The following is a 26,832-nucleotide window of genomic DNA, read 5'->3' as shown; positions in this document are numbered from 1 at the left end:
ATAGTGAGAAATACCCTTCTAAATTACCCACAGCCTACAAATGTTAGTAGCTTTGTGTCATTTTGAGCATCATTATAGAATTCATTATTACCACAGAAAGGAAAAATAAAAATGAGATGACACAGGAAAGAGTGAATCTGTAGTATTTTTGCTAAAATATTAGAATTTTTTTCTTATCAGTTGATTTTACAGGGAGTGCAGAATTATTAGGCAAGTTGTATTTTTGAGGGATAATGTTATTATTGAACAACAACCATGTTCTCAATGAACTCAAAAAACTCATTAATATCAAAGCTGAATGTTTTTGGAAGTAGTTTTTAGTTTGTTTTTAGTTTTAGCTATTTTAGGGGGATATCTGTGTGTGCAGGTGACTATTACTGTGCATAATTATTAGGCAACTTAACAAAAAACAAATATATACCCATTTCAATTATTTATTTTTACCAGTGAAACCAATATAACATCTCCACATTCACAAATATACATTTCTGACATTCAAAAACAAAACAAAAACAACTTGGAGTAAGACAACATGCATGAAGAGGATGATACTCATTTCCCTAATAATTCTGCACTCCCTGTATGCAGAGTTTGGTGCAGAAAAAATAAAATAAACCAACTCTATGACTTATTTTTTAGTATCATTAGTCAGTGAATGTACTCATTGTTAGTTTTTTTGCTAACTGCAATATCATACCAGCTTTGTTTGTAAAGCATGGAAAAAAATCCACAATGGACCAAAGTGCTATACATTGTACAAAAGCTGCACAATTTTTAAAAAATACAATTGATAAAATAAAATAAACGGTGTCAGAGGCCAATTTTAAACAGACAGAGAAGAGCCCTGTTTAGTGTGCAAAGGCAAATTGTTCCACATTTTGGGAGCTGCAACTACCGCCATTGTGCTAATCCATAAAACAAGTATAGATGACAGGCAACTATCCCGATAAGAGAACATTCGTTGTGCAGTGGGAAACAAATTGCTCCTTGTTTGATGAGCTGAAAATCAAGCGCATCCCTGGAGACAATGAAAGTGACCTTACTACATAAACCTGCAGATAGGCTATATTCTTTTATATGCTTGACTGCCACAGTGACACGCATCCTTACACAGAACGTGCCCCAAATCCCTCTGGGTGCTTGTATAGTCACCAGCGCAGTGTCTCTGTACACGCTGACCGATAAAGACTCTCTGTTATCTTCAGATAGCAGGCGCTGCGGCTGAATAATTTATGGAGGCATTCCAACACTTTGACAGAGGAAACTGCACACACCCACAGAGGGCAGGGCGGTGGTGAAAGGTTTGAGGCGTATATCTGGGGGTGTGTTTGTGGGTGCCTGTTTGAAAGTGTGCATATTCAAAGATGTGTGTCTATAGCTTTTTCTTGGCACTGCGTGTTGTGTGTGTGTTGAGTTTCTCCGATTTTTCTCGTTTGATTTTTTTCATTGTTTTTAAACTATGTGGGACATCTCGCTGCAGTTCATTTAACGATGAAAGAGCGAGCAAGAGTGAGAGAGATCAGGCAAATGTGAGCCGATGGACTGTTCGCCCCATTCATTTTCATTACGCTGAGGGGCCCTCTCCTAAGAGCTTTGTCAATTACCCAGTGTATAAAAGTGCTCAACACCTAATTACACAACAGTTGCATAATAGTGCGGGTATGTAATTGAAACATAATAATGAGAAAATGCTGTGACTGACAGATAATTGTATCAGCAAGCTTGTTAGGTGGGTATGTCAACCCTTTTTTCATTATCTTATGTGACCTTTCAATTAGCCTTTGCAGCCAAAGCTGCTGAAGGTTCATGTGAATAAACCAGCTGCATTCTGGAGTAACCGGAGACTCTTACCGAACCAGGAAAAAAAGCTTCCCTTGCTTCAACGTTTGCTTTTTTCCCCCCATCTGACACCGATCTTTGGTTCTTGTAGTCTTCACCTTACCTCTGATCAGATTACACAGCCATGGTTCAAGAAGTGATTGGATCAGTTTCAGGTCAGCTTAAGTAAATAAGTTAACAACAGCCGTTTCCGCAAAGATACCATTATGGAGCTCTCGGGTTTCAGAACAAGCAAGAAAGTAGATGTGACTTCACTGAGATCAGCCTTCAGTGTGGCTCGCATCTTTAAGTACTGCATTGCAGTTTGTTTAATCCACAGGGCTGTTTCCCACTTGCATTGTGCTAATTTTAGCTGCCACTTTGGAGGACAAGGTCGTGGTCGGTGTGTGAAAAATTGGGAAGACAAAATGTACGTGTCTATGCGTGCTGAAGGGAGGCAGAAAGTCATCCAGCCTCGAAGCACTCTGCTCAGTGTGTCTCACTGTGACTACCAGCCAACACGGTAACACTGAGCTACAGGGGTTCTGACCACCATAACATTGGAACGGCTTGGGAGATGGCAAAGGAGGTAGCAGCTCATTTCAAGCTATTGCACCAGAGAATAATGAGCTCCCTGGTTTATGGCTCCAACCTGTGACAGCATTTTTTACAGAGTTCCTGCAGTGGCTGCAGCTGTTTTGTGTATGTGTGTGTGTGTCTCTGTGTATGTGTTTGTATGCTTTTAAAGTTTTACCTTGTGTGGGCATGGATGAGGCAATAATTCAATAAATTTTTGAAATCCTACAATGTAATGTTCTCACTATTGGTTTGAAATAAATCTCTCTATGTGTGAATACAAAGCAAACCGTGGGGAAAAGTTTCCAAACTCATCAACCGATTCAGACCAGAGTAAACAAACTATACAGTAGGTATAGCAACGTCCTTAGAGAGTAATTGTAGCATATTCATATAAACAGACTCGCCTAACCAGCTAATAAGCAGTAGTTCACTTGCATCAGGAGTACTGCAGGGAAAAAAATATAGCCAAAAGGTGTTGAAAGGACAAACTTAAAAAATTCCCAACAACAAACAGACTTTGGCTTTCACCCATTCTCATAACCTTAATATGAGACAAACAGGCAGATCTGGTAAAACTTATAGCATAGATTTAACGTTGGCTATAGTCTATGTTAAATCAACTTCACTCATCTGCCCTAACCTGGAGCATTTACACTTACTTGAGCAGTGAAGACAATTAGTGGACAGTGTTTAGTACTGTGTTGGGGAACATTCAAGAAAATAAAAGATTTAATAATATGTTGCTCATATTGTTGGATAGTGTTTCCATTTGGGTAATGGCTTCTGTAATGGGGCGTTGCATTATCCTTGCAAGATTTTATAATAATGTTGGGCTTGGTTCAAATGACTCCTTTTTTCCTCCGATGTGTGTCTTCGATCATTTCACACCGAGCTGGGTTTTTAGTAAGTCTTTAGCTTTTCCAAAGTCACCTGCAACATTTGGACTTAAAAAGCAAGATTCCCTCTTAAAACCTCACATAAAGGTGTAGGAAGTTCTACCTGTTTACCCAAAGTGAGCTTTTGTTTTGCAGTAGTTACAGAAACACAGACAACTCTACAATGAAAAGTAAGGGGATTTTAATTTGAACTAAACTGTTTTTTTACTAAAGAACAAAATTTCATTTTTAAATGACTCACAGAAAATAGTGCCTGATGCAAAAATAGAGTGTCTTTATCGTTCCTTGTTAAATCCCATCACCCCATCAGCTCATGGGTGAGCTGTTTTGCGTGTTAAAACATCTGCCAGAAACAATTAGAGGAAGATGAGCCTAAGATGAGACTTGGTGCTTTAATGTGTCCATTATTTCAAACTGAACATGGTGAAGCAGAACACAGAGAACAGAAACACGTGTAACTGCCAGAATGTTGAATTTTGAGGAGGAGTAGCTGTGTAATAAAGCCATAGACCTCTTTTGCTTTTACCTTGTTAACTTAACAATTTTTAGTACCAGGTGTGTGTCACAGTCTTTCAAATTGAGGTTTTACCCCTCAGCTGTAAAATGGTGATGGGGTTGCGATAACGTGAGAAAGACGCAGGAGTTTGATACCACATGTGCATCTACTAACTGGCGTGGTGCTGTGCATTGTGGTCAGAGATCTCCAGCTTGGTGGAGATTGTTCTAGAAGTCTTGTGGTTTGTTCAAATGCAACTTTTTCAACTTTTTCAAACCTAAGCTGTGCCGTCATGTTGTTTTTAGGGAGAGTTGGTTTTCTCCGGACAATCCTTCCAAACAAGTGCCGCTCTGTTAACATTTAACAGAGATGTAACTGTTGGGTTTTTTCAGTCTGTGAGCATTGCATGGCCTGACGCTGGGGTGAATTTTCTGGGACTCTGGGAAGATTGACGGCTGTCTTGAATGTGAGGGGAAGAAACTTTCTCACTGCAGAATGATGGACTTAAATATGTTAAACGTTTATTTTGTGACCCAGAAAGAATAATAAGAGTAATATAAAAACTAACTAGCTGCCGCCATTGTTGGAAACTGAGCTGGGCTGCGCTATGAATTCTGGGACACAGCTTCTTCTTCTTCGGGGTTTAACGGCAGCTGGCATCCTTGTACATGCAGTGCTGCCATCTTCTGTTTCAGTCCGTTATTACACTCTTAAATCCTACTACCTGCGTCTTTTGTGATCTTACAAAGCTTCAAACGATGTGTCGACTATTAAATCAGTCATCGACGTAATCGTGACTAGTCGACTAATCGTGGCAGCCCTATTATAGACACCAGGAATCTACAAAAACTTCTGCTTTTTTAGAAGTGCTTACACTTATTGATGATCAGTTATTGGAGTGTATATGATTATTAGCGCCTGGCTGCTACTTAACCTATTAATTCCTGGGCAAGACATAAGGGTGCTCTTAGTTTTTCACTTACTGCTGAAGCATTTTGGGTTAATTTTTGGTAGATAAATTATTATATCATGTAGTATGTAATTTTCTGTAATTCATGCAGTCTGCCTTCACAGATTGTCATGAATGCTTCTAAAGAGCTCACTGAATTTGAGTGTGGTACTGTTAGAACAAGACAGTTTGTAAAATTTCTTCTCTCAAAGATATTCAACGATTAGCTGTGAGTGGGATTATTGCAAAGTGGAAGTGTTTGGAAACCACAGCAACTCAACCATGAAGTGGCAGACTACGTGAAGTTACAAAGCTGGGTCTGAAGTAGATGTAAAAGTCACCAATAAGACAACTTCCTGCGTTGAGCCACCTCTCTGTACTTTCCTGTGTAACGAGAACAAGAAAGCCGGTGTGGCAGTTTCCAAATCGTTAGAGATTTATGAACTAAAATCAGGGATAATTATGACTTTGTTAATCTGTAGCAAAAGTATTGCTTCGATTTTGGCTGCCAGACTGCAGAATACTGAGGTAAAATATTCGCAAGCAGTTAGAGCTGGGCGATAGAACGATAACGATATGTATCGCGATATAACTTTTACTCGATAGAGAAATTAAGCTATCGCGATAGACCTCGCAGCTCTTGTCCTCAAAAAAAAAAAAAAAAAAAAGGTCAGCCAATCCAAATTAAGTAGCGCAGAGCCGAACCAATCACAGCCGCAGCGTCACGTCGCGTGACTTGTTAGTACAGCACAAGTGCCAAGCCGCACGTGTGTTTGTTTGGGAAGCAGCCAGCGGGTAATGGAGCCAGCGCGTAATGGAGGAAATGAGTGTGCCGACTAGAAAAATCAACCGAGCGTGACCGAAGAGAAAACAGATGATGGTTCCAATGCCGGAGAGATTGTCGAACGGAAGAGCCATAGAAGTTCCGTAGGGTGAAGGTATTTCGGCTATTTCAAGTCTGACAAAAAACAGAGTAGCTGCACTGTAAATTGTGCCGAAAGCAAGTCTGGAAATACAATAAACTGGTGCATGCGTCACACTGTGCGCCACGTTATTGTTTCGGTGAAATGAATTTCTACAATACTGTTACTGTTAATTCTACTCTCTGCAGTGTTTAAATGCTTACATATACACACAGTTACTGTCCCTCCACACATACGACTCGGTTCTGCTTCTATGCCCCAGCTTTGTTTACTTTTTCCCACCGAGGCTTCTAGACTTCTGATTGGCCAACATTTCTGCACGGTTAGGAATCTAGCGCCACCTGCTGCTTTGGCATGTTCATAGCAGCGTTTTCCTTCATTTCTGCCTTTATGTGTGGACGGGATTATTTTTTAAAACGGAAACGGAAAATCTCCGTTTTCAAAAATACCCGTGTACGTGTGGACGTAGCCTCAGTCTCTGACTGGAAGCGCTAATTCGTCATTCGGCTTTTGTCAGACTAAAGTAACTGTTACAACTGTTTGAAAAGCTCAGCTATACAACAAGGAGAGATTGAGAATTTCCTTTTAGTTCTCAGTTTATTTGATATTGACAAAAGTTAGTCAGTTTTGTCTGTTCTTCTGTAAAACAAACTAAGATTTATTTTTAGAATTAATATTTTGTTTCTAAGTGGAATTGACAATTTAGTCTGTTTCGTTTGTTCTATTTTGAAACTTAAACGCTTTAGCGGCTGCCTTTTGTGTAGTTTGCAATATTTGCCTTTATTTATCTGAAAAAGTCTCATGTTCCTTAAGTACATCTACCCTGTTGAACTTATTATGGGAAATAAATATTTAAATAAAAACAAGCTGCTGATTATTTCACATTTTACTTGTGAGCAACGGCACATTTAAATCTTACAAATATAGTTATTTGGCTTATATCGTGATAGATATCGTTATCGCCTGAAATGAAAAAAACATATCGTGATATGAAAAAATCTCATATCGCCCAGCTCTACAAGCAGTGCAAACTCTGTGAAAGTGGATCGACTCCTGAGTTTTGAGTCAGGCGTTTTTTTTAGTCTGCTCAACTTAATAATGAGGGCCACAGAACATGTAGACACACGGCCATTTCTGTTGGCTAGTTGGTCAAGTACATGTCTCACTGTCTGGTCTTTGAGAAGGAAAGCAAATGGATAAACATACACTTAAAGTTACTGCTTATTCTGCTTATAATAAAAACAGTATCTAATGTGTTTTTTGTGCAAAACTGGGCGAGGCTTAGTCTTCCAAAACATCCTGCAGTTAGTGACAAGCTTAGATGATAAAGCCTAGGTGTCAAACACACACACACACACATATGGTGTAACGCTAAATCCACTCCACTTGAGCTGCTCTCTGAATTGATTTTTTATAATACATTATCACAAATTGCTTCTGACATTACCGATGTGTGTCTGTAATCAAGGAACAATAAAGATTTAAGGCATTCACAGACTCAGTCTTATATCTCCTACAAAACCACGTAGTACCTTTAAGGCATTCAGCAGCCAATGCATGTGGATTGTATTTCAGTTTTTTTCGTGGGGTGGCGGGAGCAGGACAGATAATCATAACTGAGAGGATGAGGTAGGAGCAGTACTCCACCCATCTTCCACTTACACGCACATTTGTATTCTTTTTGCTTGGCTGTGATTTATGTGCTGCACTGAATGGGTGTGCCACAATCAGACAGACAAAATATTTTTCATAACGTAGAAGAACAGCTGAAGACTTGTAATTGAGTAAAATCTCGCAGATTATTGCTGGAATCTGGACATTGCATAGCTCCTCCGGATGGTTACGGAGCAGTATATTAGTCTACTGTTTTTTCTATATTTGTGTCTCATTATGTCTCAATTTGAAACATGACGATACAAAAATTCAACCATGCCTGCTCTTGGAGTTGACTCATACTCAACTAAGGCAGTGTTGAATATCAATAGCTCCTTGAGTATAAATTATTCAGCATAGGGACAAACCTTTCAAGCCTTCTCCCTCAGGATTTGGACATCCCTCAGAATGTGCTCACCTAACAAGTGCTCCCACAGAATGTATATCCATGCATGCATAACATGCCGCAACATAGCGACCAATCTGTTCTCTCATTTCAATCATCGGCGCGTCTCGGCCTGCTGGGAGAGCGTGGCTCCTTTCCCAGTTCTCTGTCCCGGGCCCCCCTCTGTCTCCTCAGGTACAAAATATGTCTCGAACATCTCAGGGGAAGCAATTAGATTAAGCATTGCTGTCTCCCTGTAAGCACAACCATATATCACTATGCAGAAATTAATATTATGTGCATTTAAATGTAAACTTACAGTTTTTTGCAGTCGCTAACAAGCGTTTGTCCAAACAGTTGTCACATTTGCAAAACTCTAAACACAATTAGCACAGCATCGGTCTGTTGTGGCCATACCATTCACACATTTCATGTCGTGTTCACCCAATATGCAGTCAGTGAACACATTTCCACAATGCTTACATTTTCTTAACAGACAAGCTATACCTCCCAACAAAATTATGGACTGTTTTTGTAGTATCTACGAATGTTAACACACAGCATCCCACAATAGCAAAAACAATATTCCAAACCTTAGATACAGTATAAAAACCTCTGCTTCTGCAATGATATCAGTACAAAAACAATATCAATATCAAAAATATATCTCAGCTGATAATAAACAAACAATTGAATAATTGACACACAGCTGATTTATGTTGGGTAAATTGGGCCAACCACACCTTCTTCCATTCTGGCTTAGACTCAGTGGGGTTTATAAGGCAAGACCTTGAGGAGTGATGTTTTTGGAAACAAGAAAAAGACAAACACTGTAATGTCTGGTCGAGGAAGAGTAAGAGCAAGGGGCCCAGGGAGAAGAGCAGGCCCAAGGAGAGGGCAAGGTAGAGGTGTAAGAATGCGTGGTGGTGGCATTCCAAGGGCTGCAAGAACAGTAGTCAGTGATGAAATCCGTGCCACTATCATTGACCATGTAATCAACCATGGTCTTTCACTAAGAGAGGCTGGTGAAAGAGTGCAGCCCAATTTGAGGCGGTCAACGTTTGCCTCCATTATACGCATCTTTCAACAAACCAACAGGTAAGTATTGCATTTTACATGGATTGTTTTTATTCTCACTTGACATGTCAATATGGTCATACAGTAATGCATATGTTGAATTTTTTGTCTTTCTAAAGAATGCAACGTCTTCCACCCTCTGGGGGAAGAGGAAAGCTCCTCAGTAATGATCAGGAGCTTGCCATTGTGGAAATGGTTACTGCAAATAATTCAATAAAACTGCGTGAAATTCAAACTAGAATTGTGGCGGACCATGAGATATTTGACAATATCGATAGAATCAGCCTCACAACCATTACGCGGACATTGTCCAAACACAGAGTGCGGATGAAGCAGAGCTACACTGTTCCCTTTGAGAGGAACAGTGAGGGGGTCAAGGAGCTACGACGACAATATGTCCAGGTATAGTGTATATTCAATCCAATGTCCAGTTCTATAAGCTTTGCACTTTGCAAGTAGGTAACCTACACAATACTAGGTTACAGTACAGTATGGTATACAGTAATAACATGACTTACATAAACTTTGTTTCAGAGAGTTATGGAATTGGAGGCCAACCAAGCCCCTCATGAATTCATATACATCGATGAGGCAGGATTCAATCTGGCCAAAAGGCGTCGACGTGGATGGAATGTAATTGGAAAAAGGGCCACAGTTGATGTGCCAGGACAGAGAGGGGCAAACATTACCATGTGTGCAGCAATTGCAAATGCAGGATTACTCCTTCACAGATGTCAGGTTGGACCCTATAATACAGAGCGCTTGCTTGCCTTTCTCAATGATCTCCACCAGCGCCTGGTTCCAGAGCAGGGTCAGGAGGGTGAAAACATGAGGACCTTTGTAATTACCTGGGACAATGTGGCTTTCCATCACTCGCAAGCAATAACAACATGGTTTGAAGTCCACCCAAGACTGGTAAGTCTCTTCCTTCCACCCTATTCACCTTTCCTCAACCCCATAGAGGAGTTTTTTTCTGCATGGAGGTGGAAGGTTTATGACCATCAGCCACATGACCAGATGTCCCTCCTTGAAGCCATGGATGCCGGCTCCAGGGACATCACAGTTGACGATTGCCAAGGGTGGATCCGACATACCAGGCGGTTTTATCCCAGGTGCATCGACTTGGGTAACATCAGATGTGATGTTGATGAAAACATGTGGCCTAACCCTGAAGATCGCAGAGATTAGATGCAAATTTTTTGTCTTTTTTTAGCCCCCCTCCCCCTCCCCCCTTTTTATCTTGGCTTTTTGCTGTTGTTTTTTTGTTCAGAATGCTCTTGTGTGTTTCATGGATATTTTGTTCACTGTAAGCAATACTGTAAAACTTTCTCTGTCCTATCATACCGTGTTTCTACTGTACCTCCTGTAGTAAACAGTGGAGAAACAAAAACTTGTTTGCTTTTTACTGGAATGCTTTTGAATGTGAACATTACTGTACATGTGGACATACAGTTACCAACCAAGACATTTCTGGTGTCAAAATGGTGGATTGCATGTTTCGCATGCAAATACCTGTAAAACTGAAACATAAAAGTCTATGCAGTTTTTGTAATGTCAATAATAGCCAGTATTTTGAAACCTGGTGTACTTTGATTGACTGCATGTACCTTGTGAGGTGAAAACAAGTGTTATTCTTTGACAGACTAATTTCATTTTGAGTCAGATTTATAGTGTTTTTGTACAGTTAGTGTGTGCAGAGAAAGATGTGTTCTATTTTGAAATGAAGAGTTAATATATATTTAACAAAATGTATTTTTGAGAAGAAAATTATCCATTTGGCCAATTGTGTTTTGTAGGTGTGAGTCTGTGTTAAGAGTTTAGAAAAAGTATCTGAAGTATGGGTAGGCGCTTGTTAGCGATTGAAAAAAACTGTAAGCTCATTTGGAAAATGGCCAAAATGATTAGCGCATGAGTCACAGAAATGAGTGACATTTAGAGTCTGTTGTAAGATAAACACAAGGTGTATGTTGAGTGCTGACAAAATTCTGCATTCTGAGATCCTGGTAATAAATCCATGGTTGTCTGGGGAAAGTTTGTGTAATGATGCTTAAACACTTGAGTACAAACATGCAGGTTTAGCAAGTTTTTTATGGGGTTTAAAAGTTACTTGCATCCTTAGCTGTGATAGCAGAGCTGGTATCGTTTTCACCTCTGAATGCTGTGTGTGTCACCATTGCAAGATCTGGTCCTGGCAACACTGATTTTAGCAATCTGGTTCTTTATGAAGAACCAGATTGTGTCCCAGTCATGCAAGATGCAGACATAAATAACGAGGGATATTGATATGATTTTATTTATCCTGCTGCTATCATCTGTTCAGTTATTATCAGCTCTGCTTATGTTGATTATCAACTCTGTCTGTGTGGCAATTGATCAGTAAAGTGTCAGTACAGCTGATGCTGAACCTGCAGTAGGAAAAACATATCATGGTAGTGACATCATCATGGCAACAGGAGTCAGTATAGCTGAGGTGGTCCAACTGATAATTGAACTATGTAGTGCTTAATGAAACGCTATAACTTTTGTCTCTAGCATTTATGTTCCTCGGAGAAGGTCTTAGCAGGTACATAGTGGCACTCTCTTGCACAAAGGTTGTCACAAGGTTAAGATTTTTAAAAAATTGTCTGAACAGTTTTGGTGACTGCAGGACTTTTCCTTTGGTGCTAACTTTAATTCTTAAAGTAACTGGTTGACATTCAAGTGAAACTCATGACTTTCTGCACTTTGTGCACTTTGTATAGATGAGGTTGTGTGTGTGTGTGTGTGTGTATCACAGCTTTCATGTGTTTGAAGAGGATGAGGTAGGATGATCAAAGAGGGTCCACTGCAAACAGCTACCCGCAGCTTGGACTCTTTTCCTCTTCTTCTTGAATAAACCTGCACATACTTGGTCCAAACTTGAAGTAAAAGCCAGATTGCTATGGAGTATTTTCTCTCTACCTCCCTCCCTCCATCTCTCTCTCTCTCTCTCTCTCTCTCTCTCTCTCTCTCTCTCTCTCTCTCTCTCTCTCTCTTCCCCTGCTATTCATTCACTGGGTCTTCTTCACTGAGCGGTCCTCGCTTGCCGCTTCTTTCTCCTCCTCCTTCCTTTCACACTCTGTTGATCAGCTCAGGAAAGGGGAAGTGCTTGTGTGAAACCTGAGGATCACTTGCAGACTGAGGAACCGGAGAGAGCAGCCACATCGAGTTTTAGCCTGGAAGGTAAGATGATGCCCAAAGGAACAATTGATAGCAGTTAGTCTGCGCAGTGCACCTCTATTTTCTGTGCAATGAATGACATCCAACCTTAAAACAGACCTTGCGGTTAGAGTAGCTGAATGACCTGTGATCTGTTGATGTCTGAAAGTTTTGCTCTTGAAATGGGACCTTAAGGGGAATTGTACTTACAGTGTAGCGGCAAAGGCAAACTGTCATTGCAGGTGCTTAATGCTCAGACAATCTGCTCAGTTTATTTACTTTTAGCCACAATAGGTGGACAAATTTCCTATCTTCTTGAACCCACAGCTCAAAGGATATGAGACGAGCTTTTTTTGGCTACTGAAAAAGGGCATGTGGAAATGTCTCGCATATCATTATAGCTGCGCATAACTGGGGGCAAAAAGAGATTCCAAATTAGCATATCTATTCAGGTGTGTTGCTTTGTGACAGTTTGCATTGCATGGTGTAGTGGCTGCAGCTATTCATGTTTGAATCTTTACCGGAGGCAATGAAGACCAGCGTCTCTTGTTTTTAATATGCAGTCGAATTATGTTTACTGCACTCTCATAATGCTGTGCATTTAGGGTTATGAAAGTGCTTGTAGTTGTTGGTCGTTGTCCTTGCAAATAACTGCACGCTATATTTCACAGTAGCGAGTCTCCAGCCATGTTTACGCCAAGTAAGACAAACCAGATGAGGGGCGACCTGCAGCATTTCCGCAAAGACTACGGCTTCTCCAGGAAAGTCCTGCTCAACTGCTGCCTGGTGCGGCGCATCATCACCTGGGCCTCGCCAAACCCTCAAGGTACAAAAAGCACAGATTTGTAAGTTTGGAAAGATCAGGAATCAATTCCCATTCAGTGAATAATAAGGGTGGGGAAAAAATCGATACTGCTTAGTAATACGATATTTTCTTGGACAATGTTGTATTGATACAGGGACACAAAATAGCAATATTTCAAAAATTAAATAAATTAAAAAACTTTCAGAATACTACAAATAAGAGCACTTATCTCCCCAGATAAGAAGCAAACTTTCTGCAAACAGTTGCAGTCTGACTCGGACTGACTGCAATCACTCTCAGAGGTTTGCAAATAGTTGGTCTCTAATTAATAAATGCAGACAGATTGCCAACATGTTGTCATCAGTCTGTCATCTGTCTACGTAGACAGCAACATATGTGTCATTTTTGACGATTTATCAGAGGTTATTGCTATATTATCTGAAACAGATTGCATGTAATTGCAAACTTGACTCCCTTCAGTTGCAGACTGATAGCAGACTGATAGGAGAGTGACTCTGACTTATGGCAACATTGATGGCAGTCTCATTTTGCAGCGGGGGAAAAAAAACACAACTAAAAGGAAATAAGTTTATTTTTAAAGATACTGACTAAGTTTAACTTTGTAGGACATAACTTAAAAAAGGTGATAAATTGCAGTATTTGTTACTGTAATTCTAAGCATTTTGAAAAATGTTAAAAATTTGATATGTGTGTTTGGTGATTCCCACCTCTAGAAGAATAAGATGGACTTTATTATGTATGGGCAGTATGAATTCAGTAGAATTTATTCTACTTGTGTTTATTGCTTTAAAGGTGCAGCTACTAACTAATCAAGTATTTTTCCATGAAAGTTTTAGTGACCACAGGAGCAATATACAGAAACAGTTTTATTCAGGATTGCATTCAGATTTCAGCATTACAAAGGAAAATTACAGAATTTTAATCTGTACAATGTAATTTCCTCATATGTAGATGTAAATTATCAACAGGCTAACATCTGATATAGTTGGCTGAGTAGTGCAAAATCTCTATACTATCCCATTGTTACCATGGCCAACTTACTGTGATTGTCCCGTATTATGAGTTACTTCCGATTCCCAAAGTTTTTACCGTAACTGGGAGGTCAAGGAAATATCAGTTTCTACTAGAGAACATTGTTGTACAATGTGAGCAACTAAAGAACTGGAAAATGTATAATAAGGCTGATTTCACTTATGTGATTAGATTTAACAGTAACCCTATACACTCACTGCATGTACTGTTAAATTGAGCTTTGAAAAGAAGAACTGGAGCAAAACGTTGTAAAGCCTTGTGGATCTGATCCATTAACCTCTCAACTTATTACAAAGTTTTGTGTGGAGATATCGTATCGATGCAGAGAAACCAAATATCAATATCTTACTAGATAAATTAAAATAATGGGAATACTTTAAACAAGAGGTCGCCTGATAGGAGGCAACCTTTTTGCAAGCAGCTGCAGTCGGACTTGGACTGGCTGCAATCACTATCAGAGAAAATCTCATAGGTTTGCAAATATTGCTGTCTAATTTATAAGTGCAGACACACGAGTCTGAAAGAGCCTTTGTCAATGAGCACAACTTGAGGAGACTCGACTCAATTAGCTGCTGTATTCTGGTTATATTCCTATAGAACAGGAACGTTGCTGACAGTTTCTATTAAATGTAAATATCTGTCTATGTAGGCAGCAACAGATATGTGATTTTTGTTGATTTATCAATAGTAATATTGTGTTATCTGAAACAGACTGCATGTAATTGCCAACTTGACCCCATTCAATCGCAGACTACTATCAGACTGACACTCTTACACACTCTTAGACTCTTAGACAGGCTCATTTTGCAACAACAACAAAAACACTTAATTGAAGTGAGATAATTTTATCTTACTGGATAAAACAGATACTAATGAAGTTTAACTTTGAGGACATAATTTGCAGTTAAAAAAAGGTGATAAATTCCAGTATATGTTAAAGCTATACTCATGCTTATTGCAAAATGTAAAAAAGTATTGTGATAATATTGTTTCATGGGGTGTCTGGCGATTCCCACCTCCAATAGAGACGCCAGGATTTATGATTTGAACACCGCAAGTCACAGTCGAGCCCTCTCTTGATTACTTCTCAGGTCAAGCATATTTACTACAGCCATATATGCACAACTGGATTCATAGCTACAGTTGTTTTTGTTTTTTGCCACTGAAACTGAAACTAAAGTGCAGAGAAAAAACACTGAGCTGTCTTTTTGTAAAGGCCAGTTGCAGCAGAGCATACATTTAGCCACCACATGTGATCCTTGCTGTGATGCATTTTTGCTCTGGCTTTAGTTTTATCTGCATACAAATGATCGATTTTTTACTGACCTAGTTACAAGAAATGTTTTTGGTGATCCATCATGGCGTCTTTTATTCTGCTTTTTATGTTTTGCTCGCTGATATTTGGAGATATTTTTATTAATAACATGTAAATCAATTTTTTTTTCAGGGTTTCCTTTATGCGCTTTTAGCACCAGTATGCAGGCACATTGATGTGGCTTTTTTATAATCTTATCTGTTTCTCATTTATTTTTACACTTCTGAAGTTCCCATGATTGCACTATATTTCATTGACATGACAAGCGTTGCTGTTAAAGCATTTGGTAATAGACAGGTGGTCTCCTGCACTTGTATGATTTGCCAGTTGTTAAGATAAATGGGTTGTGTTTGGGTGTGATTTAGCATGCTATTAAACAGTCATGAATATCCCAGCAGGGACTCCTAAATGGCATCTGCAGTAAACATTTTTCTGCAGGGGTAAAACAATAACAGAAGGTCTATAAAACAGCTGTTTTTGTTTTGGTTTTTTTCCTCAGGAATCACAGAAGCAACAGTGAAATTTCACCTTTTGTCATAAAAAGAGTGTTTTTTCTTTGTAGTTGTATTGATTAGATTGCAGCCAGTGGGGCAGGTGCAGTTTCTACATCTCATAATCACTGTGGTTTCTTTCCCCTGCTTTACCTTACAGTTAACTTTTGAATCTATCTAATAACACGCGAGCTGACAAACACAGCTGGAGCCACACCAGGACCCAGGTGTTTCTGTTGGCCACATAAGAATTACGCTTTCATTGCAATCGCTGCTCATTTTTTTGCTGAAAAGGCGCTGCTGTCCCTGAGTGTGGGCTGTATTTTCAGGCCACTGTAAGTTTTTAAAAAGCTGTGGAGTGTATGACACAAAGATACATAATGACTTTTTATAATAGCCTAGCAGAAATGAATTTTCCTTCTTTTTTCCCATTTTTTTTCTTGCTTTTTTAATGCACGCATAAAAACAGATTTATGAGTCACCAGGTAACAGAGATTTAACAACAGTTGTTTTGGATTTTGAGCCTCTCTTAGCATATGTTCTTCTTGTAGGTGTTCTTCTCATTAGCTGGCATCTCGAACTAATAACATTATCCCCCCGTGTTACCCAGAATAACCTCTCAGCATGCCGATGATCACACCATAAACCTGCCAGGTGGCAATGGTACCCTCTGGATTTTCAGGCAGTCTGAGGGAAAATGAACACGCTCAATAAAGCGGTTGTTTCTAGAAATACACAAGCCCCCATGTTGTGTCTCCGGGACAGACGTCTGCTACAAGCGAGCTCTTTACAAATCCCCGCTGTCTATGTGACGCACTGAAATGGGTCAGTTGCTTTATAGGGAAATAGCATGCTGTGCTGCATGCCCCAAAATGTTGCCAACCTGTGCGTGGTTGGAGTTTACTCTGAATGTGCTGGACCTGTGCACATCACTCTCCTGTTTTAAGCTGCAATACATAGAATTGTTAGATTTACCTCATGTGGCAAATGTGCATTAAGTGGAACTTGAAAATTCCATTGATGCCCGTTTTTTGCATTGAACCTGTAGAAATTCTCATACTTTTCCTTGTTGGACACTTGTGGTAATCAGAATTGCACCTGTTCTTTGCTGCCAGCAGAGGGCAGCAAGCTACTGACTAAAAAGATGTCCGAGCTGATGTAACAGTTTGCTGCATTCAGAGATCTTTAGCTGCAGTGCTGTGAGAATATTATTGGATTTGGAGATTTAAGTGAGTCATTTAGTTGGGTTAGGATGATATTACATAAGTATGGGATTAGAGTATGTGTTTAAAATGTACTGCCACCACAAATAGGAGGACTAAAAGGAGCAAAGATGACAGATTTGTTTCTCAGTAATGAAAATAGAGCTTATTGTCTACTTTGAACAAACAAAATGCAGAAATTTAGCTGATCTGCGGAGACAGACTGCAGTAAAAAACATCCCACCAAGATAAAAGGTGCAGTAGGTACCCGTAGGAATCTGGAGCTGCAGCCATCTGCCCAGTTTTATCATGCTTGGCTTTAACTCCATCGATGTACATGTAAAAGTGTGGCCATGACAACAAAACCATAATTTTCAAAGGCAAGAAAACAAAGTAAAACAACCATACAAGATAAGACTGCTCCGAAATCGTGTCAGAATCGCTCTCAGGTACTGAGACTGTCATAAATCCACAGAATGTCTGCACTGCAGCAGTAATTCAGTGGCCCCAAATGCACTCAGTGTAGCTGGGATGCAGCTTTTTCCTATTACAGCACAATATTGAGGAAGGAAATCAGAATATGACTGCATGGAAATCCATGACACCGAGAATTAACCATTTCAGTGTTCATCAGTGGCAGATATTGCTTGAGTGGAGACGACGGAGAGCTGTTTGAATTATTTCCTTCCAGGTCTTTTTAGCAGATATCATAATATGATAACTGTCACTGCATTTTTAAAATATATTTCCCTGGCTAATATATAACTGTGCATGCTGTGGCGCAAAGAGCAGATCCTCACCACCTTGAAGGCTGCATTTCTTGGTCACGTCCTTCAGAGAGCACAGAAATAGCCAAATTAATTTGCTTTTGCTTTGGCCAAGTCGGTGGTTATGAACTTCTTTTAAAAATTCCACACACGTTCAGATGAATTACCACCTTTTCGTTTTATTGTCTTGTTCAAATCCCACCGCTTCTCCTCTCTAATGTGAAATTAATTTCTGAGAATTTGATCCCACGTCCAACAGTTGGGGATTAGATGCAGTGTCTTAAAGGAACCTTAAACCTTGAGATATAATGCCAGTCTCCATGTTGCTGTATTGTGGAGAACATGTTAGATATCATTAAGCAAATGAGCCTAATTCTGCCCATTTTATCGAATGATAAATCACAATTTTTGCCTGTAGCTTCAGGCCAAACGTCTGCTTTCGATAAAGCAACTCTGTTTCCATTTCAATCTGTTTTCCCTCTTGGTCAAGAGTGCGGGCCTCTGTAGAACTGAGGTGGAAATGGAAAAAGGCAATGATGGATTAGAGAGGTAGCTGAGGCAGCGTGCAGCCTCTCAGTTCAGAGGACAGGGGGAAAAGAGCGATTGCCTAGAGACTGCTGGCTGGCTGCGATGCTGACATGTCCTACTGTTGTCTTTCATTTGATTCATATATTGTGAAAAACACTGCTGGAGAAAGAGTGGACGGGATCCCACAGCGATGCCTTTCCCTGACATTAATCTTATTCATCGTGCCGGCTAGTGCTGGTGGCAGCCAAAGAGAAGGTGCTACACGCCGTTTACAACAAATGGCCCCAGAGATGACGATGGTGAATTTGCAGAACTGCAGCCTCTGCATGCTTGTAATCTAGCTTATATTTCACTAGCAGAGCTGCAGGTGTAGTAGCAGGCTGGGCTCATTCAGCTGGACAAAATGTTTTGTGCATTGTGCTCCCGTGTGTGTGTGTGTGTGTGTGTGTGTGTTTGTCTGTATTAAATGTTTGTTTCAGTGCTAGAGAGAGATCCTTTAAAGCAGGTTTCTCAAGCATAAGGTCCACGGCCCAGAATCAGGCCAAAAGAGACTCCAATCTGGCCCACTGGACAGCTTTGGAAAATGTGAAAAGGAACATAAGTATTTGACTTAACTGTATTTTCCCCCACTGGCACTCTACACTACACAAGCAATCAATATACAACAGACAAACAGTTAAATGGAAGAAAAAAATTAGTTTTTTTCACTATTTAATACTTGGAGCACAGAAACTGCTTGTGTTAGCCAAAGCATACATGATTCAAGAAGCACTTTCTTCCACTGTATTTGACTCAGTAGCGAGCCTGTCAGTCTGTTTCTCAGTCTTGGCCATGACCCGCACCCATGATAAACAGGGATTAGCAGCTAACAGCCAGGGATTAGTCAGAGAATAGGCGACCCCAGTGAACCATTTTGTTTGTATAACACCTTAAAGTAGCCTGTTGACAGACAGTGGCACTCCCTCTCTGCTTTGTCAATTGGATACAGCTAACTGAGATGCTGGCTGGTTGGAGACGTGACTGTGCACCAGTCATATATGTAACCAAGCTGGGTCCTTTTGTCCAGGCTATACAAGGAGCTCTTTCTACACATCATTAAAGATGCATTTCTTGCCACATGCAGGTGTTTTTTCACAGACTTGAAGTGTTTGATTTTCTGAGGGCAAATATCTGTGAGGCTAAGCGCTGCTTCTAAGAACAGATGATTTTGGCAATTGGTTTAATGGTTTAGTCATTTATTGCTTAAAAGTACTTTTGGAGTCAAAACCCATTGATTTATTATCATTTATTATGACTCGGCAGTCTTTTCTTATTGTTATTGTAGCCTGAAAATCTTTACTGGGATTTGAATTCACTGTTGACCTTTAAAAAAGCACTTCAGAGTTTCCTCATTAAGTTTCCCTTCAGAAATATCTTAACGTGGCTTAGTTTCACCAAGGTACTGGAAACATTCCTCTGAGGTTTTGGTCCATATTGACAGGACAGCATCACACAGCTCTACCAAATTCCAGAGCTGCTCTCGGCGTGACACAGCCCTTCTCATGATAACCTACTATATACAACTAGGTCATCTGAGTGCATTGAACTTATTGAACTTATTGTCATGTTCAAGAACCAGTTTGAGATGATTTGAGCTTTGTGACCTGGTGTGTTATCCTACTGCAAGCAGTCATGAGAAGATAGGCACACTGTGGTTACAAAAGGATGGACATGTACAGCAATAATACTCAGGTAGGCTGTGGTGTTTAAATGATCTTTGCTAAATAACCACCATCAGCATGAACTGTTTATACAAGGCAGGATGGATCCACGCTCACATTGTTTATACCAAATTGTGACTCTGCCATCTGAATGTTGCTGCAGAAATCAAGTCTCAGCAGACCAGGCAATGTTTTTTCCAGTCTTTGATTTGGGTGAACCTGTGTGAATGGTAGCCTCATTTCCAGAGCGGTCTTCTGCTGCTGTAGCCCATCTGCTTCAAGGATCAACATGTTTTGCATTCAGAGATGCTCTTCTGTGTTATTTGAGTTACTGCGGCCCGCTTATCAGCTCATAGCACTTTAGGCCTCTGACCTCTGGCATCAACAAGGCATTTTTACCAGAGAACTGACGCTCACTGGATATTTAGTCTTTTTATGACCATTCTCTGAAAATCCCTGCAGATCACCAGTTTCTATTTTCAAAGTCACTTAAATCAGTTTTGCCTCCCATTCTGATGCTCACTTTGAACTTCAGCAGGTTATTTTGACCATATCTACATGCGTGATTTTTGGCCATGTGGACTAAATGTCTTTAGAGTGTTTTTTTTTTCCAAATATATTTTCTAAAAAAGATTACTTGAAATAATAATCAACAGCAATGGCTCTTCAAATAACTCTATATTTCTTTAAGTAGAGCAGAAAGCAGAGACTTTAAAGTTTCAAATCTAGTTATAGACTGCAAAAATACTGGAGGAGAAGTTTGTTGGAAGTGTAATTAATCATCAGCTTCTAACTTATCCTTAACCTGGCTCCAGTCTTTTCCTCATACGTCCTCCTTTCTCTACATGTCTGCTGGTGATACAGCCCTTTTCATGGTAACCTACTTCAGTCAAGTGTTTGTATTCTAGCAGCGGCCTGGGCCCTCTATAAATAGTCCCTGCTGATTGATACCCAGCACAGTGAAGCCTCATAAGCGTTTGGCTGCTGCTGGGCAGAAATGACTTTCTTGTGTCTGTGCCACTCGACATTAACACACCTGTCCCTGTCATGGTCTAATTTATCTGCCCCGCATGTGTCAGATGCCATCCAAGTTACAGGCAGAGGTTCAGACGCAGGCCTGAAAGAGCGCACAAGTTCAGTCATGTTTCCCCCAGAGACGTGTCTAATAAGGTGTTTTGTATTTAATGTTCATGATGAAGGATAAGCATCTCTGGCCAACTGTAGTTTGGTATGTTCAGGTCTGGATGTTAGAATGTTTTGTGTACAGTTGTTTTAAAGTAATTCTGAGCTTCATAAAATCATTGTAACAAAGGACTGTAACAATGCAGGAAGTACATGGAGTTGTAGTAGCACAAGTGGTTATGCAAATAGGAGTTGCTTTGGTATTTTCCCTGTTCAGTTATTTATGACATTGATGGCATGAAAAAAGGAAACTGCTCCTGTGTCTGGTAGTTTTCAGATGCAGAGCTCTACGTCTGGCCAAGGGGAGGAGTTTAACAAGGTTGTTGGCAGGGTGTGAGTGAGCTGCTTGTTTACAGGTACTTGTTGATTTACAGTCCTCTAGGGTCAGCAGGGCAGCACCAAAAGACACATAAGTTCCCATTTTTATACATCCGGAGGTTGTGTGGTCGGAGGTGTTTGGGTTTTCCGTTTTATTTTCACAAATGAAATACCTCAGGAATGCCTCGGGGGAATGTGGGAGGACCGTTCAGTTATTGCCAAACTGACAACACAGTGCAGGAATGCATGCATTAATTATGACAACGTTTCATACAAATACCCATCGCTATATTTCCTCAGCTGTTTATCAAGCTTGGGTTGCTGGAGACTGTTATAAGCTGTCATAGAGCAAGAAGGCAGGTTACACTTCGGAAACAAAAACACACTTCCTGTTGCGTCTGTTTATAGCCTGGCCCCAAATGATTTTGGTTTTATTGTTTTCTTTTTTCAGTTTTTTATGATAGGCATGCTCTTTAACTGGCATTTGACTGAATAATAAGGCTATGTTTTAAATTTTAAATCATGCTTTTTATTTGTTTTTGTTTCTAATGTCTCTGTAAAGCACTTTGAATCACCTTGTTGTTGAATTGTGCTATACAAATAAACTTGCCTTGCCTATGTAGTTGAGTTTTTTTACTTATTAGAACCCTGTTCAAATTGTGCAATAACAATTATCGGCACAATGTGAATACCCTCCCAGTTTCTCTAGTTAGAGCTCCTTTGTGTGCTGCTATCCTGCAGTTTAGCCCACGAGACTAATGAGAAGTGATTGATATCATTAAAGCAAATTTATAGCACTGGTGACTATTTTAACCAAGAAGGACATCTCTGAGCAGCAATAAGTGGATCTGAGACAGTAGAGGAGAAGAAGAAGGGGGGAGGGAGGGTAGAGTAATTAAGCAGGAGAAATGTTGGAAGGACTGGATAAGGGCAGTGCATGAGGAGTGATAGAGACAGATGGCTGAAGGTGGAATCTCTGTCAGAAAAGGCAGAGAAATGCTACTTTTTACATTCCTCTGAGACACAAGCAGAAATCTGTGGAACAGACTGGAGTCTCCTGCAGCCCTTCTGATAAACCTGACCGTGCATGACAACCATAAGAAGAAAAAGATACATGGAAGCATGCTTGTTTTCTTTATATAAGTGTTTCCCCACCTCCTTTAAATGAAGTTATGAATCTAAAGACTGAACCTGGGATTAGGACCAAGGCCACCACTAGAGGGTGCCTCATAGGCCCGCCGCATTCAGACAAACAGCGCTATCAATAAAAGTGAGTGAATATTGGATCTTATGAGTGGATGCGTTACATCTCCCATTCTTGGCAGTCTTTGTTTGTATGATGTATGATATTTTTTTATTTATTTGTAAGATGTGATGCTTGTATTTGTGCTTGCTTTAATGCAGATCTGAATGTTTTTTGGTTATTGCAAAATTTTATGGGACTTTTATGGGACTTTGGCTGTAAATCAACAGTTTTGCTAAAATCTGGTATGTTTGCATCATATAGTATCTTAATTGATGTCCAATTAACATGCACACAGTAGAAGGAAAAAGAAGGAAACTAAAGCACTTCTAAGAAAGTAGCTTTTAAACATCTAGCCAAAAACTCCTCTGTGCTGGAAAGACTCTGTACTTGAACAGTCGTCCAATTTCACAAACCTCTTTGATAATTTTGAGTTTGTGTCTTCTTTAGTATGATGCTGTCTGACTGTTTAGGAGTGAATGGGTATTTTGCTGCAGCAGATTTGAACTTCGCCAGGAGTTTGTCTCTCCATGTGATTCCTTCAGATCTCCCAAATGCACATCAGTAGGATCTGCAGCGAGTGAATATGATGTGCGATTCCTCCTGTTATCCCACAACTCTGAAATCTATGGGCTTCTACAAAAATAAGCCTCATTTTCTGTGCAGCTTTGGTAATATTAGATATGTTTGCAAATTACACATGATTGTTTTGGTAACATCATGTTAATTACAGTGGCATTACTATTTCCAGACAACACTGAGCCCTACATGGGTCATACAGTTATATTTTTAGCCTGAATTAGCACAGTAAGTCAGTTTCCTTTGAAGCACCAGCACATGCCCTGGGCCTTGATTGATCCTCAAATTGATCTTTTACTGGCATAATAGGAGTAACTGCTAAATAAAGCTCACTTTATCCTTTATGTCAACCCTAGAGTCTATTTTTTGCTTTACAATGGGGAGCTGGTTTCTTATTAGTCCCTGACTGGGGTAATATCAGGAAATTCATCTTTGTGGCCCTTTTAGGTTTTTCTTATTTTCACAGTTAACAAGGTTGAGAATTTGTTACCATTGCAGCCACAGATTAAGGGCAACCTCTTTGTTTGCTGCTCCACAAATGGCATCAGTCCCATTTGTTTGTGGATGTCGCTCTGTGGGCAGATGCACAGCCTGTAGAAATGAGGTCAACAAACCACACCAGGCCTCCTGGAAGAAACCAAACAAAATTAGGTCATGGAAAAGAGATGGCTCTCAGCTGGCCTGCAGAGCTTTTTAGCATGGCACAATATATGCTTTGTTATGACAGTTTACCCTCAACATTAACAAAGTCATTCACCACAATACGTTTTCCATTTGCGTTCTTCCTGTGTGTTTGACATTGTGAGTCCTGCTAAACTAACAATGCCTATGGTAATGCAAAGTGAAAAGCAGTATTAAAAGGACTTTTACATTATTTTGCAGTATTTTTAACTCTAGCAGACTCTGCTGAATTCTGGTTATTTACAAGGAAGACATGGTCTCTTTTCCATCAGTTGCAACTTGAAGGATTGACGCCTTTTTGTGAGCTAGAGTACATTACCCCACCACATAATCCCCATGTGATGCATTTCCTTGTACTTCTAGGAGTGCTTACTGGCAATCCACTTCTGCTGATGAATTTCAAACATGATGGCCTCCCAGTAATTACAGTGCTAATGATCATTTGTACTGCATGGTGGTGGGTGTAATTTGCCCATTCCCATGACAGCGACTAAGTTGTTTTTATTTTTCTCATCTTAAAGGCATTCATTCAGCAAATAGCTTTTTTTTTTTTTTTTGCAAGAGAGAATTGTGCCCCTCCTGATTTAAAGGTTCAAAAGGAAGCCTTCATAATTAACTGAATTAAAAGTTTGTTGATAGGATGACTGCGTAACACTGAAGTTAAAGTATGTTTCTAGCATGCCTCTGAATGCCACTTCCAAATTAGGGTTGCAGTTGTTTGGTCTGACACAACCCACAGTATTAAACACAGCAGGCAGCTGCAAAACCCCTTGGTAGAAATGAGATCATAGATAGACTATATTTCTAAAAGTATTCACTTGTTTGCCTTCACACTCATAAGTTAATGAAGTTAAGTGAAATACTATTAATCTATATGATTGGCCGAATATTTGCAGCTAAAACAACTTCATCTCTTCTAGGAAGATTTTCCACAAGGTTTAAGAGTCTGTTTATGGGAATTTGTGACCATTCTTCCAGAAGCTCATTTGTGACGTCAGACAGTGATGTTGGACAAGATGTTGTCTCCCAGGTTGGATGTCAGTTAGAAGATGGAGATGGCTTCTGTTGTAAGCTGGATGAAACGGTATCTCCAAGGGGAGAAATTGATGATTGTAGTAGACTTTAATGGCCATGTTTAATGGGAATAGAGAAGACAAGGAGTTGTTAGATGGTGTGGTGACACCACTCCATCTAACAACAAATGCAGGAGAGGAGATGTGGTGGATTTCGCCGTTTTGGAGCATAGTCAGCCAATATTTTGGAAAGGGAAGGTTTATAAGCGTGAAACCTGCTGTGTTGAAGAATTTGGAGATGATGGCACAGACAATGAGATGGAAGGCCAAACTGGAGGTTTCAGAAGGGAAAGATGTTAAGATTTTCATTTTGAGTGACCAGAATGGACACGATTAGAAATGAGCTCAAATGGACGGTTTAGCAGTTTGGAGACAAAGTTTGGTTTGGACATGAGGAGGCGGGAGAGCGGATGAATATTAGACAAAGGATGCTGAATATGGATGCCACTGGCCCACTCTTCTTTACAGCATTGCTTTAGTTGATTGATGTTTGTAGGCATTTATTTATATGCAGCACAATTAAGACCATGCCACAGTAAATGTCTGGATTTTGACTAGGCCATTATAGCACCTAGATTCCTTTCTTCTTCAGAGTTCATGGTCGACTCAATGACTGCAAGGTGCCGAGGTCACGTGGCTGCAAAACAAGCCCAAATCATCACTTTGGTCTTGTCTGTCTAAAGGACATTCTTGGGTTCAATGCACAATCTGACATTAGGGTGAATTTGCTGTGCTGTCCATTGGTATTGTGTTAGCACATACCCGAATGTTACAGACCAACAAACAGCCAATAATTCTCCTTTTTTCTTTTCACTGATGTTGAATTTATCAAATTAGTTTGATTAGCAACAACTTTCTTGTAGTTAACCTCCTTATTCCTAAGGAAGCAGTAAGACTATAATTAGTTCTTTTTCATATGGCTGAGCCAAACTAAGGTACAGTTTAAAAGTTTATATTAGCAACACTTTATTGTGACTATAGACTTGTTTAAAGGTTTACTTTGTTATAGCTTAGTGCGACTTTTCCTGTCAGATGAGGTTCAGTGTGGTTGAATTTTCGATCTATGTTCTGCTCTGTAGTTCAGCCTTCACTCTTTTTAAGTGCCCCCTAAGCTCCTGCAGTCTCTGCATTGTCCATAAAACTGGCAGATAGTGAGCCTTTGTGGTTTAGCTCTGAATCTGTGAATCATGAAATAAAAAGCAGCCACACAGCAGTAAACCCAATCTCCTGCCTCGTATTTTTTGTCCTCTCCATCAATGCTCACGGCAACTTCTGCCACATTATTAGTGAGCCAACTAAAGGTGGCCTTGGTGAATTTTTTCCTGTGCACTATAGCTTTAATGAATGATTTAGCGTCTCAGAATGAATGAATGTTCGCACTACATCCAAATGCTCAGACCATCCTTTGGTTCAGCTTTTCAAGCTTTTTTGAAAAATACGTCTTTAAGGTAAAAAAGGACATATGTATCCCAGACTTACTGATACTATCACTGCTGTGCATATTGCTTCTATTTAGCCTCACACTGAGTGTTTGGAGAGTTTGAAGGAAGACTGATTGGCTCTTACTCAAATACATTTACATAACCAACTCCCACATGAAAGGCTACCATATACAACAAGATTAATGTATTTATTTTAAATTGGATCAAAGTAACAGTATTTAAAACAAGCCTATTCAATCCCTGAGAGATGGAAACATTTGTTTTTCTTCTTTGAAAAATTAGTTTGAACAGCAGCTTCCTCCACTGACTGATCTGCAATGAGTTCCTGGCCGGCATATCAAAATCGATGCCCTAGAAAATCTGTGATTCTTTTCAAGCTCAAAATTTGCATCTAATTTCACACTTTCAACAACATTTTGGACATTTCCAAGCTGGAAATGAAAACATGGAGATAAAGCTGTGTCTTCATCCACAACTCAGACACAAATATAACCGAATGC

General features: G+C 39.9%; 1 protein-coding gene across 2 annotated transcripts in view; it reads left to right on the top strand.

The window, feature by feature from the left end:
- The window catches only part of kcnip4a (potassium voltage-gated channel interacting protein 4a), a 164,466-nt gene that overhangs the window by 6,883 nt on the left and 130,751 nt on the right, over positions 1-26,832 (top strand). The window contains exons 1-2 of one of the 2 annotated variants that reach the window (XM_085400233.1): positions 11,908-11,977; positions 12,625-12,779. The exons of the other annotated variant lie outside the window; for it this stretch is intronic. Coding sequence (XP_085256359.1) covers positions 12,641-12,779 — 139 coding nt within the window. The 5' untranslated portion in view covers positions 11,908-11,977; positions 12,625-12,640. Of the gene's footprint in view, positions 1-11,907; positions 11,978-12,624; positions 12,780-26,832 lie in introns of those variants that run through there. 2 annotated transcript variants of the gene reach the window in all.

Source organism: Rhamphochromis longiceps, linkage group LG3 (genome assembly GCF_057381845.1).
Source record: "Rhamphochromis longiceps isolate RC_006_pf linkage group LG3, R_longiceps_female_GT1.1, whole genome shotgun sequence".
Classification (NCBI taxonomy): domain Eukaryota; kingdom Metazoa; phylum Chordata; class Actinopteri; order Cichliformes; family Cichlidae; genus Rhamphochromis; species Rhamphochromis longiceps.
The sequence above is the reverse complement of the archived record's forward strand: the minus strand, read 5'-3'. Positions and strand labels throughout refer to the sequence as shown.